At 40.8% G+C, this 13786-nt stretch overlaps 1 protein-coding gene across 3 annotated transcripts; it reads left to right on the top strand.

Annotated features, from left to right (window-relative positions):
- Positions 1 to 48: 48 nt before the first annotated feature.
- LOC112283933 (uncharacterized) lies at positions 49 to 13115 on the top strand. Of its 3 annotated transcripts, none has more exons than XM_024523345.3 (31): positions 49 to 195; positions 1009 to 1229; positions 2082 to 2169; positions 2289 to 2397; positions 2563 to 2661; positions 3139 to 3181; positions 3534 to 3701; positions 3917 to 4186; positions 4388 to 4571; positions 4704 to 4818; positions 4963 to 5052; positions 5353 to 5491; positions 5885 to 5978; positions 6127 to 6189; positions 6426 to 6535; positions 6747 to 6854; positions 7155 to 7228; positions 7409 to 7484; positions 8028 to 8276; positions 8418 to 8489; positions 8754 to 8828; positions 9025 to 9089; positions 9358 to 9460; positions 9979 to 10110; positions 10514 to 10765; positions 10903 to 10956; positions 11239 to 11316; positions 11533 to 11646; positions 11827 to 12023; positions 12379 to 12448; positions 12604 to 13115. In XM_024523345.3, the coding sequence occupies exons 2-31, from the start codon at positions 1122 to 1124 to the stop codon at positions 12790 to 12792; spliced, it is 3588 nt and encodes a 1195-aa protein (XP_024379113.1). In that variant the 5' UTR covers positions 49 to 195; positions 1009 to 1121; the 3' UTR covers positions 12793 to 13115. The 3 variants fall into 3 exon arrangements, with proteins under 3 accessions (XP_024379113.1, XP_024379112.1, XP_024379115.1); XM_024523344.3 differs by having other exon boundaries at positions 152 to 689; XM_024523347.3 differs by lacking the exon at positions 49 to 195 and adding an exon at positions 342 to 477.
- The last annotated feature ends 671 nt before the right edge of the window (positions 13116 to 13786 follow it).

Here is a 13786-nt window from a genome sequence, read left to right as displayed (position 1 = left end):
GAAAAGAGAAGGAACGTTTAAAATAGTGCTGTTTAAGTGCGCTTTCACCTTCGCTCCACTGCCCCAGGCAACTGCGGATCCAGCGAAGAATGTGTTCGTGGTGACCATCTTCTGCGTGTAGTTGCTGGCTTATTCATGTTTCATTGATCATTCCTTTCGACTTGGCTCGTGTGTTTCAGTCGTTCTCTATTTTCGGTAGTTACTTTTCTCCACCTTTGTTGCTTTGTTTGCTGATATATTCCAAGCAAGCGTTGGCTTGCTGCTTCGCAGTTTTTCAGGAGCTGACTATACAGCGTAGTTTTAGGTTTTGGGGTTCTGGGGATAGTCGCGACAGTAGAGCTGGTGTGAGCTCGGTTTACTTGCAGTCCGTGGGGCTGTAGGGGACAGTTTTTAGGCTATTTTTGTTTGCGTGAGAGTTTCTGTGAGCAAGGGTTGCTTTCTGGCCTTGCTCTTGCGTTATATGTCTGTGGTCTACAGGTAATGGGGCGACATTCGAATCTTCGAAGTGGCAGAGGGTTTTCGGTGTGGTTGCTAGAGCTTTAGAAGCGAGGACGTTTCTTTTTTCAGACGTTTTCGCCAGGTTTTTGTTGTCGCGCGTGCTCTTCTGCTCTCTGCCCGGCTACCAAGGATTAGGGCAATATATAACGGACACGGCAGCGGCATAATTCCATTGATGTATTAAATTTAAGGTCGCCACTTGGTGGACTGGGAGCCTCAAAGATAGATGTTTGATTGCAGATTTATTTTTCTCTTTCAACTTTCAACTGACAGATGACTGGCGGAATGAATTTCTTACTCTTCACAGTCCTGGATCTCGACATTGATCCGATCTTAAGAATGAGAGAAAGATCACGAGCTGCATTGTGACGGAGAGGAAGCGCAATAAATGCACCATTAACGTTTACGACTTTCAATAGAATCAATGTAACGTTGTTATAGTCTATGTAATTTGTGATGGTGTTTTAAATTTTTTCAGTAATGGTGATCGCGTTCTTTTGTTGTTCGCAGTGTGCTGGAATAGGGCTGGTGGTGAAATTGCTATGATAGCTGGCAACGAGTTGATGCTGGAACCCAAGGCTGGATTTTGAAATTACAGTTTTGGACGGTAGAGATTGAGAGGGATGGGGCTAGAGCAGGGAGGATGGCAGCAACAGCCCACTACGAACAACGATTTGGAGCGCCTGGCGAGCGTCATGAAAGCTGTAGAACAGGCTTGTGCAGCACTTCAGGTACATTGTTGGCCATCGATTACAGATCTAGGTCAGGTAATAAGGTTACTGATTTTCAACGACATAAACAGGAAAGAATTGAAAGTTTCTCGCGGAGCTAAGTAAGAGTCAAATTGAGTTGACTGGTAAGAAGAGTAATAAATCTGTTAGCGATCTTCCTAAGGAATTTGTGGGGTGCCCTTGGCGCGAGGAGCCATTTGTCTTGCAATGCTGAGGCACCTGCCAGTTTTCTGCAGCTTTGTGTCTAGAACGAATACTTCGAGACTACATATTGGGAATGATTATTGGTGTCGCTCAGAGGTTAAATAGGCGCTGAGTACTTGGACTAGAATTATTTGAAAACCATCCAGTAATCTTTTCAGACTGTAAATGGGGTCTATCAAGACTTTCAAAGATGAGTCTCCTTTTCCTTAGTGCAAGGGCAGAGTCGAAGATACTATTCTGTCCTGGTTGTACTCAGGGCATCTCATTATGGTAATGTTCTAGCTAGGGAATCATACTTCTGGAGAGTAGAGTCTATTTACGTGCCAATTACAATGATAAAGTTCTGTCTTGATGAACTTGATATCGAAGTGAGGCAGCCGAGTTGTTTAAGGAGTGTACAAAGTTCGTGGATGTGTGGAAGCAATGTGCTTGTCGCTAGTGTGGGAAAAATTCGTCCTTATTTCTAACTTTGATGATTTTCTAAATACCTATCGCTCACATGAATCATAGAATACGGACTCTCAGCAGCTTGAGCTTTGCTAAGACTGAGAATTGATGGGAAAGCAGTCGATGTTCACTTTTAGAAGGTTTCATGGAACAGATGAGTTGAATATTATTATTGATGGTGCCCTTGTGACTGATTCTCAGGATCCAAGTTCTAGAGCTGCTGCCGAGGCGACATTGCTTGCATTTCGAAAATCATCTCAACCAACACCAGCATGCCAATACATCCTAGGTCTAGCCTTTTGTCCCAATCTGGAATTGGAATTCTGGTGTTGGCTAATTGCAATATCGGATATATGTGGTGTGCAGCTTCTCAAGATACGCTTACCCAGATTGCTTATATTTGTACAGAACACTCGCAAATGGCCACAGCAAGGTTTCAAGCAGCAGCTACAATGCAGGAAGCTGCTATCCGGGAGTGGCCCTTACTCACAGCAGACGAGAGGAGCAACCTGCGAACGTAATTTCTACTTGTCTCATGAAATGTCCTTTTACATTATTATTATTATTCTCTTACCATTGTAAAGTGTATGAACGCAATGTTTCCACTTGAAATGCACTTGTGATTCAGCTGTAATGTGTACTATTGACGTGAGAAATTGAAGTTTTCGAATTGTTGTATCAGATATTGTCTACATTATGTGATGGCGAGAGCTGATGCTGCAGAAGCCTATGTTCAAATGAAGGTTTTATCAGTAGCCGCTGTGCTGTTGAAAAGAGGCTGGTACGTAGCGACTTTCCATTGATAAAGCATGTTCATGGCAAGATTCACGCAGTATTTAGTTTCACACTTGTGTCACACAACATACTTGATTCTAGAATCATCAACGAAAATGCCACTTGGGTATATTCAGATGCTATTTTTGTTTTCTTAGTTACTGAATCTCTGGTATGTGGCTATTTTATGGTAAATTTTGACGTGGAGTGTCAATGAAACCTTACTTCCGTTGCAAGAGTTGATGCATTCTCTTTATCCAATTATTCCTGCTTTGAGGAGTTCGAGGGCATGAGTAGTTTAGGGGTACCTCTTTGTGATTGAATTGTCGTTATTTCGTCTATTTGGTATGTAAGTTGACTAGTAGTAGGCATATTTTTAATAGGAAGGTTTCAAGAAGACTCTTACGTATGGTTTTCTTTTGAAACCACAGCCATTGATGGTCAAGTTTGAAAAGCCTGAGCAGTAAAGTTTTCGTGGTGGCAGGTTGGAGTCTGTTGCCACGGAGAAGGAAGCATTTTTTTCTGAGGTAACCGATGTCGCGTAGATTTGTAGTTGATGTGCATTTTTGTCAAGCTGTAAGCTGTGACTTCATTAATGTCAGAATGCAACCCTTCGGGATTTGTTGGTTGCTGAGTCATGATGGCTTCTGCTCTACGTAGAAATGTTCACCTTGTTTCTCTATTCTTTACTCTTTATATTCGTGATTACACTTCTGTATCCTCGACTTCGCAGCTGCTTCTTCAGAAGTATAGTATTGTTTTAATGCTTTCAAGAATGCATATCTATGTCTTACTGTCTTACTATCTCTTCTTCAACTTTCGTTGGTGTGACGATTTTTCTGGTTTGTACGTGATATAAATCAAGTCGTTCCTGTGCAGGTCAGGCAAGCTGTTTTAGGGGCCCATGGGCCTGCTGCACAACGATCTGGTATAGCGTTACTAGAGGCGTTGGTTTCCGAGTTCGCTCCTTCCACTGCCAGCGCAATGGGCTTACCCGCAGAAGTGCACGAACATTGTCGGGCCTCTCTGGAACTAGATTATTTACATGTAAGAAACTTCTCCTTTTCCTTAATTCGGAACACCGTTTCCAAATGTCATAAATTACTGAAGAGTATGCATAATCTTCAATTTTAGTGCCTCAAATTGATGTTGTGGCTGCTTTTATGGATTGTTGTTCATTCGTTTGTGGGTAACATCTAGTCAGGATACTATTGATGAGTAGAAGTTGACTCTGGTGCTAAGAAGTGCTTTCTGTATGACAGGTATTCTACACGTGGGCTCAAGAAGCTGCAGTAACATCTGCCGAAAGGGCTCTACAAGGAGTTGGGGGTGCAATGGATATTAATGTCTGTGCATCAGCATTAAGGCTTATGTCTCAACTTTTAAACTGGGAATTCCAAGGCACAAATTGGGTTCGTAGTATTAACGGTTCCGTTGTCATGGGGAAAAGTAAAACGAATGCTTTTATATCTTCAATAGGGCGAGACACAAATATTTCCAATCGTCCTGGTGATCATGCGTCCTTGGTCCAGGTATGAATGTTGGAAATTAGTTCCTCGATTTTTCTACATATTTGAAAATTCCGAAGGATTTTTGCTCTTGGCATTTTTAAAATTATTGTGATATCCTCTTTGTACTAAAGCCACGTTCCAGTTATTTTCGGTGGTTAGGTCAGTTTCTATAAATATCTTCTTTGGCTGTTGTCTTACTCCTTGATTTGAATGTCTACGCAGCCAGGGCCAGTTTGGCATGATGTTTTGTTGGAAGCTAATCGGGTGAATTGGATCTTGGAGCTTTATTCACATATTCGCCAAAGACAATTTGGTGGACCTTCATGGCTGGATTCACCTCTTGCGGTTTCCGCTCGCCAGCTCATTGTTCAGTTATGCTCCTTAAATGGGAGCATCTTTTCACCTGGTGAGTTGGATTGTCGCCTTGTAGGCATGACGTTTTATTTGTTGGTGTCTGATAGTTTATCACAAGATGAGAGATGAAAGCTTTACTGGTTTATCAAATTCAAGTATATAATCACGTACTGTGTTTTTACAGATGGGTTCGTAACACAAGAGCTTCATCTCCAACGTCTAATGACAGGAATTACGTCTTGGTTAGATCCACCTGAAGCTGTTGTCAGGGCTCTGTTAGCAGGTTCAACTTCTGAAAGGTGGGTGAGCTTTGACATGCATTTCCTTGTTTGTTTAGATAGTTGACTCTGGATTAAGCGGAGAAGAATATATCCTCTTCAGGATTATTGTGTCTGTGTTTTTTATGCGTATATTTATGAAATTTTTCGTGTTCTCGGCTGCAGTGAACTGTTGGATGGATGTCGGGCTCTTGTGGCTGTTGCCAGTGTAAACTCTCCATCGGCATTCGATCAACTTCTCAAACCTGTATCTAGGTGAGGGGAATTTATTGATTCAGAGTCAAGGCGTCCGATCGTCATCTTTGTAATTTTTGATGAGGTAGAAGGTGGACTTCGATAGTTGCAAGTCCAGTCTTATAGTTCAATCTATCTTCTAAATATCATATCTGTATGGTCTTGGAGGTTTTTATCTTATATCGTATTGGCTTTTTAGTGTAATTATTTTTTGGCTCGTAAAGTTCCTTCATTTTCATGATCTTTTCGGCTTTTATTTTGTTCGACATGGATGTCATCCTCTCCTTCATATGAATATGTTGAGTTGCTTTTTAAAAACAGATCATCAGGTACTTTGAGCCTGTTAGCTTCCCTTACGCGAGAGGTTATCAAGGCCCGTGAGCAGAATGGTAAAGAAGAGGATACATGGGCTGCAGAAGCTCTCGATACTCTTTTAGATACCTGGACTGTTCTCCTACAAGTAAGCATCTTTCTAGTTGTGATTAGGAGATTATATTTAATTAATCATCAGATGCCTGGAAGTTCATGCATAATTTTCTTGTGCATCTCTGTTGCTCAAATTTTTGTCGAATCATAAGCTAATTCTAGTGCTTCTTGGCGAGAGTTTAAAAGAATCCTATGCTGCCTGATCATCGTTCCCTGTTCCTTAGGTTTTGCATCCCAAGCACGGTTTCTGTTTGTGCTGGATTCTGGAACTCTCCTGCCATTTGTGTTCTCCGCAGAATTGAAACTTTTTTATTATTCTTAACACATAATTAGAAGTGGATCGTTTAGAATATAAGTACTTTCCACTGCATTTGTACCCATTTTTTACCACAATGCAGACTTCTTGATTGCGTCATCCTGCATTCAGCCTGCAGATTTCAGTAAGAGGATACCATTCCCCTCCACCGGTGTCGAGGCAGCTGCTGCAGTTTTCCAAGCTTACGTGGAAACTGAAGTGAGAGGTGTTGTACTAAATTCCTGTTTTATGGTTTCTTGTTTGTCTTCGTTGTGACTTATTTGCTCTTGATTTCCTGCTACGGGTGATATTTTAAGGAGGACAACTAACTGGATTGTCTTCATAATTCTTCTAACCTTGTCTTGTGTTCACAGCTGCTGCAGCGTCAGCAAATGATGAAGATGATGCTGCTGAACTACTCCGTGCTAGCATTGCAGGTGTTCAGCTTAATCATTCAACAAAATAGAGAAAGTATATTGAGTTGTATGAGTCATTGCAGGTGTTTAATTTAATTAGCTTTACGAATCTGCTAATTTCTCCTCTTTTTATAAGTGAATTGTAGAAGATGCATTCATTTAATTTTGTTCTTTGGTTGGTGTACACAAGATTGGGTTCCTATGTCCTGTTGTCAGTGATTAATAGAAAACTGACGATGTAAGGGTGTTACATGCAGCAAGAGACGAGCATTTGAGTGCGGTAGCATTGGTGGCTCGGGCAGCTCCTTTGTCAACTGTTCCATATCTTGCAAGGCTTATCACTGAACGCTGCGCTTGGCTACATCAAGTACGTTAATCTCTTTGTTTAGTATATTTAGACTCTAGCATTAGTCATTCGGTTGTTTTTGTACAAGTTAATTAATTTTCATGCATTGTCAAAGCGTTTGTGAAGCTTTCTCAACTTCCGTACTGCTATTGTTTCTTAGTAGATGTCATTTATTCTTTTATGCGGTATACCTCCTAGTTTTCTTGATAGAGCTGCATGGGAAAAATATTAGTGCGCAGGCGGAAGAAATGATCCTACAACAGTATTGGAGGAGCTACATTGGCTTTTGTTAATGTCAGGACATGTTCTTGCGGATTGTGGGGATGGTGAAACACCTCTGGTAAGTTTTTAGATGTAATGCTAATCTATATATATATAATCATCTTAGAACTAGTCCTTAAATTCGCTCTGCCTGTTGTTGTTGTAGTTTTTTTTTTTTTTTTTTTTTTTTTTTTTTTTTTTTTTTTTTTGTTCTTCTTATATTACATTGTGTTTTTATTATCAAATATATTTTTTTGTTTGTTCTTGGACTTGTCTGACCCTCTGTACCAGCCTCTTGTTTTCAGAAGTCGTGATGAGAATTTTCTACGAGTTACTTTTGTATGTTCTTAAAAAAGATCTCTTGGACATTCATCTGCAGGTCCCAGAGTCCATATCAGCGCTGAGTGTGAGCACAGCAGAGGCTGCTAATCATCCAGCTGTGTTACTTTCTCGGTTGGCATCTGTGTCTTTTTCATTTTGGAATATGAATGAAGTTCCTAGTGCTTTGTTTGAGCATGGTGTATGTTTTTGTCCTTCGCTCTATTTACTTTTGCTTCAACAACGTTTTGTGTTTTTGAAGACTGCGAAGTTTTTAAGTTGGTTGGTGCTTATGAGATGTCTTTTTGGCTCCAGATCCGTCATTGAATTGGCACGCCAGAGCCTGAATATAGCTTTTCGAACGGAGTTCTTCAGTTCGCGTCTGATGGAGGTAGCAATAAGAGATGCGTTGCTTTTTATTCTCTCTGAATTTTTAATGCTTCAAATGTTGCTAGTCTACAGATGTGTAGGTGGAGCCTGTTTCTTGTGACATGACCAATTTATCACAAGACAACAATACTCTCGCTCTTACATGCCGCGGTTGCAGTTATTGTGTCAATGATGCAGTCTCAGTAGATATATTTCTAGAATAATTAAGTTAATAGATCGTGCTAGTATATCTGGCCATTCACTCTTCAGATTGTAGAGTCTCACTGTTTGAAACCGATGGTTTTAAGTTTCGGGTTTGTAAAATGTCCTAGTATTGTTTGAGACACCCTGAGAAACTCTGATCCTACTTGGCATAAGAAATAATTTGCATATTGCCAATTGTGAAGTTCATCATTCAAATAGTGGCGAGGATGACCTTTTTACTTCAGAAAAATATGAGACGGTTTCGCGTTTTGCAAGTGTCCACGTTCATAATCATAATCTGGTGCAACCGAGTACAAATGATGTACAAATGGTTCTTAAGTAGTTGGATTATCGCTTGCAGGCTGTCGTGTGGTTTTTTGGGAGATGGGTGGACACATACTTAATGCCAGCCGACGCAGGGCGAGGACCCAACTCTACTCCTTCGAGCAACGAAGGCGACCAACAGCAGATGTCTGGCATAGCCGGTCCACAACTTCATCCCCTAGTCATGGCATTTGGAGAGGAAGGGGGTGGTAAAATTGTGCTGGATGTACTTGTAAGGGTAGCTGTAGCCGCGCTCACAGCGTGGCCTGGTGAACGAACATTGCAGGTATGTTTTTTGTTACACAATGTGGTTATGTTTGTCCAGTTTTTCGGCTGTATGGAGGGGGTTAAACCGGTTTACTTCAACTTTGATGAGACCTCCTGCCTGGGCAATTTTTGAAGTTCAATTCTTTTTTTCTCGTGTCAGGAACTTGCGGGATTCCAGCTCCTTCCGTCCCTGGTCCGGAGACGCAACATTTGTGTTCATTTAGTCACTCTGGTGGGTTTCATTAATCATATTGTATTCCTGAATGGAAATACCCGTGTCGCATATTTTAGCAAGTGTTCAGTGATTGTGGTTTCTTAACAGAAAGAAAGTCGTGAATATGTTCGATCTTAATGTCATGCTTATCATGTTATTGGATGACTTGCTACATTTGGCCAGTAAAGGGTCCTCGGCTTTTCAACTGGCAGATATTGAAATTGTATCAGCTTATGAGTGAGTTAGGATTATGAAGTTTAAAACGAAGCGATTCATGTGCAGGAACCTTGGCAGGAGTTGGCTCAGGCTTTTGCATACCAACAACCTCCTCTTTCACTGCTTGCGTCTTCAATTCAGGTTAGAACAAACGCTATTTATAATGGTTTTTGAGCAGTTTGTCCATGGGGCTGCTCTTGCACCAAATCAAGTAAAGTATGCGAATAAATGCTAACTTTTTCATTTTACGAACGACTCCTTGAATTTGGAGTCATCTGTAGTGCGGCCAGTTTTTGCATGATATTGAAATAATTTGCATTTTGTTTTGGTGATGCAGCGTGCATTGTCAGAGGCCCTCTGTCGATCAGCAGCTGGTATGGGCAGCGGCGATGCAACCAATCAGTAAGTGGATGTGGGACTTCTCCACCTTTGTCAAAACATATATATTTATATTCTAATTTCTGGTTTGTTTTATGTGAACGTGGAACTTATTCCTCTTCTTCTTCAGCATATATATCTTCTTTGTTTCTTTCTTGGCATCGGAATCTTTATTACTGTTCTGAATTCAAGCATCCACAATCGTAGAATATTATATCAATTCCATGGTTGGAAAACTTCTCTAGTTCTGGTGGGTTACATGTTCATTTATAAGTCTAGTTCTTTTGTGCAGGTACGTCAGGGATTTGTTGGGTCCAATAACCAATACTTTGTCTTCTCTTTCAAAACATGATGATCTGCAAGCCTTTGCACAGCAGGCTGATGTCATCATGCAGGTGAGATATGTCCACATATTTGTATTTGACTATTTCGTTCTAGTGTATCTTGTCCTGCTGTTTGTTGTGGAGAATTTATCCTGCAAATGTTGAATGAAAGTCCTCATGTTTGTCACAAGAACCAGAAGGATAGGTTTGCTGCGTTGAATTCAATAGATAGTCTTGATGGAGAATTTCTGTCGATCCCATCAATCTTGTTTATGGTATGAAAGTAGTTTGGACAGAGAGACCGGATAGCCTCTGCCTTGTGGTTGATTGCAGGCTTGTGCATGGGATTGAGTTGAATGAAGAATCATCCAAGTATTGTCCTGCTGTCCCATTAAGGGATAGAGCGACGGATAGATTTAATGTGGAATCTGGTGTGATATCTCGTGATTATCGTGGTCTATAAGATCTGTGGTGACACCAGTGTAGTGTCTGTGGGCTGAAGATTCGCTCAGTCTTTAATCTCTCTCTAGCTATTTAGTTATAATTTAAATCCGTTGATGTTCTAAGCATTATCTCATGTATAATTATAGGTGAGTTGTCTAATTGAAAGATTAAGAGGGGCAGCAAGAGCTACATTGCCACGAAGTCAAAAAGCAATTTTCGATGTAGGGGCTGCAGTTATGGAGCCATTGTTGGTATTGGTGCAAACCTACAAACACCAGGTATGGGAACTTGACAAGAACCTCAAGAGTTTAAAATAGGGGAACTTTTCGCAGATAGCTTCCAATTGTCGTACCTATTATGATTACTGTAGTGTATTCGTTGAATATGGGTATCATGCTAATGCAGACAAGAAGTCTGAATGCTGATTGCGGTATGCTTTGTGTGTTTAATGGAAAGCTGATGACATTGTGTAGTTTACTAGAATGATGTCTACAGCAGAGATGTCTCATGACGGATAGTTGTGATTATTAGTAGAATATTATTGTCAGACACCTCGCACTTTTTATTAATTCTTTCATGTCATTTGATATTATCCTTTGGGCTTGCGTTACGTTGAATTGTGAAAACGCGTGAAGGATATCTCACGTCTCTTAAATATATCCACATGTGGGAGTGGTGCAGTCTTCTGTGATCTACTTGGTGCTCAAATATGTCGTCGATTGGGTGGACGGTCAAGTAGCATTTCTGGAGGCTAAGGACACAGCCATCCTTTTCAGCTTTTGTGTACGGCTGCTTGAGATATATTCTGCTCATAATATTGGGAAAGTATCTATAAGCGCGTCAACGAACTTGTTGAGTGAGAGCCAAACTGAAAAGTACAAGGACCTGCGGGCTTTACTTCAGCTCTTGACCAATTTGAGCTCGAAGGACCTTGTGAGTGTGTTGCACCGTTATTCAGCGAGTTGGTTCTCTATTTTGCAGGAGAATATTTGTATCCATTCTGTGCTTTTTGTTGTTTTTTCTCTTTGTAGCATGTACATATGTTACTTACTTTTCTCTTAATGCCGCAGATTGATTTCGCGTGTGATGTCAATGGCGAAGTAGAAAATCCTGATGTTGCACAAGTGAGTAAAACATTTGATTTTTAACATTTTTTGTAGTCCCATCGCAACAAGTGGGCTTCTCATGCTCAGCATCCTCTGTCACTAGTCCTGGATCGTTAGTCTTATTTTAACATAGTTCTGTTGGAGTCTTATTTTTCTTTTGTTTGCCAGGAGCTTATCTTTGACAGCAGATAGTCGAAGGACATTGATATGGAGCTAAGTAAGAGTTTTAAAATATGGAGCTAAATAAGAGTTTTAAATTTCTTTGACCTATGTTTTGATCACTTATTTCGTTTATGGCAGGTTGTTTACTTGGGTTTGCATATTATTACACCACTTATGACAATTGATCTTCTCAAATACCCGAAATTGTGCCGCCAGGTTCGTATTCGGAACATTCGCTGTTCGAGTTGAATATAGCTTCCGTTTCTTAGATGCATTGAGAAATGACATATTTCTGTTCTTGAGTTGCACGTGATTCACTTCTGGGTGCCTTGCTGAAATCTCTGGCGATGCGACGTTTGTTCTTCAAACCAGTAGTAGCTGATTTTGATTTCACCTTCATTCCTGATGAGCCAATTTTGTGTCGTGTTCCAGTATTTCACCTTATTGGCTCATATGTTGGAAGTTTATCCTGAGAAAGTCGCAAAGCTATCACCTGAAGGATTTTCCAGGATTGCGAGTACTCTGGACTTTGGTTTGCGGCATCAGGTAAATCCCATATACCATTATCTGGAAAATAGTATTACTAGATGACTTCATTTCTCGAGAGCTTGTTGGATACTATTGAAATTCAGAAGTGTTGTACGATTGAATGTGATCTAGAACTTCTTAGAGTTTTACGAATCATGCAATACTAGTCTACTTGTTAATCAGCATTTACTCTTGCAGGACGTGGAGGTTGTGAGCATGTCGTTCACAGCATTGAATGCTGTAGCATTTTATCATTATCAGGCAATTTGTAGAGGCCAAGAGGGTCTTGGTGTACATGCACTTAGTATCCAAAACGCTCATGGAGTGGTGAAGGAAGGGGTATTGGATCATTTTCTCAGATCAGTCATCCAATTCCTTCTGTTTGATGACTACAGGTAATTACACTTGAACAATTTCTCTGTTGTCTCTCGTAAAGCTGTTTGTAACAGACTAAATTCTTTGTCTCTCAATATGGAGACAAACGACCAGAAAATTTTAGGGACCTGAATCAGTACTGAAGAGCCAGATTGTCCGTCCTCAATTCTTCATGATCTGCTCTTCTCGGCTTCCTGATTTGATAATTTTCGGCTGCCTCTGCTATCAGTTAGACCCTACTTGAAACGTGCTCTTTAAATCCAACCTACGAGTCACTTTCACCTCATAGTAATGAGATCCCTAGTCCTGTAATGCGTGTTGTTCATTTGTCAGTAAGTCTGATGGCTCTGTACTTGGGTGTTCAAATAATTGCAGTAATGAGCTTGTGGAGCCAGCCGCAGATGCTCTTCTGCCCCTGGTCTTGTGCAATACTGCTTTGTATCAGGTAATCATTCCAAGTACAAGCTTATTGGTAGCTGTTTCATACTTTCTTTTTCCACTGTAACGATGTTTGAACAATTTCGTTATTTCTCTTTACTTGTACTTTCTCTGCACGCATTGAATGAAGGTGACACGTTGGTCACGTTTGGTTTGAAACAGAGATTAGCACTGGAACTACTTGAGGGACAGAATAACGCGCTTTTGCAAAGTCGGCTTGCCACAGCTTTCCACGTTCTTTTAAACGCAAATCAAGTGACATCCTCACTGGATCGTCAGAATCGTCGAAAATTTAGGGAGAACCTGTATTCATTTTTGTCTGATGTGCGTGGATTCTTACGGACCAGGTGATTGGCGTGTACAATCAAGGGCGCCTGAGCAGGCTTTCTTTATTCTTTTTGTAGCTACTGCACTTGGGGTCATACTTATTCAGAACTTCTGAGCCAATAAAACTTGTACACTACATGAGGCGAGCAGAGGATATGTAAGTGTGAGGTTTTGGTCTTGATCCTTGTATTTGGATACCGTAGAATCTGACTAGATCAATGTGTTGAAGCATACCAAGCTCTGTGTTGTGTGAACACGTGTGTCCAATTATCACAGTTGGAAATGTATTAGTGGAGAATGCTCAAAAGATAAATGAAAATCAGTTTTGTCTATTTTCCTATACCGTATATGAGAGCTGGGCCCGTCCATGTATCAGTTATTTTTACGTTCAGGATTATCATGCTTGAGTGCATTTGAGTTATGTTGTTGGTTTGTTTGCATCAAACCCTGTCTGTCTAGAAATTTGGGTTGACATATGGATAATGCATATGAAAACATAATCGGCGAATGTAAGAACAGCATGTATTCTGATGGCATGTTCGATGAAATCGGAAGTGGCTGGTTCTGCTTAAGGTTTGCGTTTGGATCTAAGAGCAGAATCGACAGCATAGATGTCCATCAACTGCGATATTAGACTGAAGCAGCTTCCTAGAAAGTACATCCTTGATTCCATCTCTCTCGTCCTCTGCCAAATCACATGGTTAATGTGACAGACGAGTCCGATTATGAACAAGTGTTTCTGAAAATGAACATCCTCAACTGCGTCACACGAAAAGTTAATGAGAATGTCCCGATCTTTTTTGAGGCTCATCGACGATTGTTCGGGATGTCTAGAAGATCCACAAAAGCTTTTTTACTGCCAATCCATGTTCTCATATCTCTTGCTGATAATTCTGGTCCATTTGGCTGGGGCGAACTTCTGGCTTCTACATCATCGACTACTTGGAGGAGTACAACCAGACCAGGCTCACTTCCCATCCGCTCAGATTTGGCAGTAACCACCTTCCTGCTCACTGTT

This window comes from Physcomitrium patens, chromosome 6, assembly GCF_059467195.1.
Source record: "Physcomitrium patens ecotype Gransden chromosome 6, ASM5946719v1, whole genome shotgun sequence".
In the NCBI taxonomy this organism is placed as follows: Eukaryota; Viridiplantae; Streptophyta; class Bryopsida; order Funariales; family Funariaceae; genus Physcomitrium; species Physcomitrium patens.
Note: the sequence above shows the minus strand (reverse complement) of the source record. Positions and strands in the feature narration are given on the sequence as shown.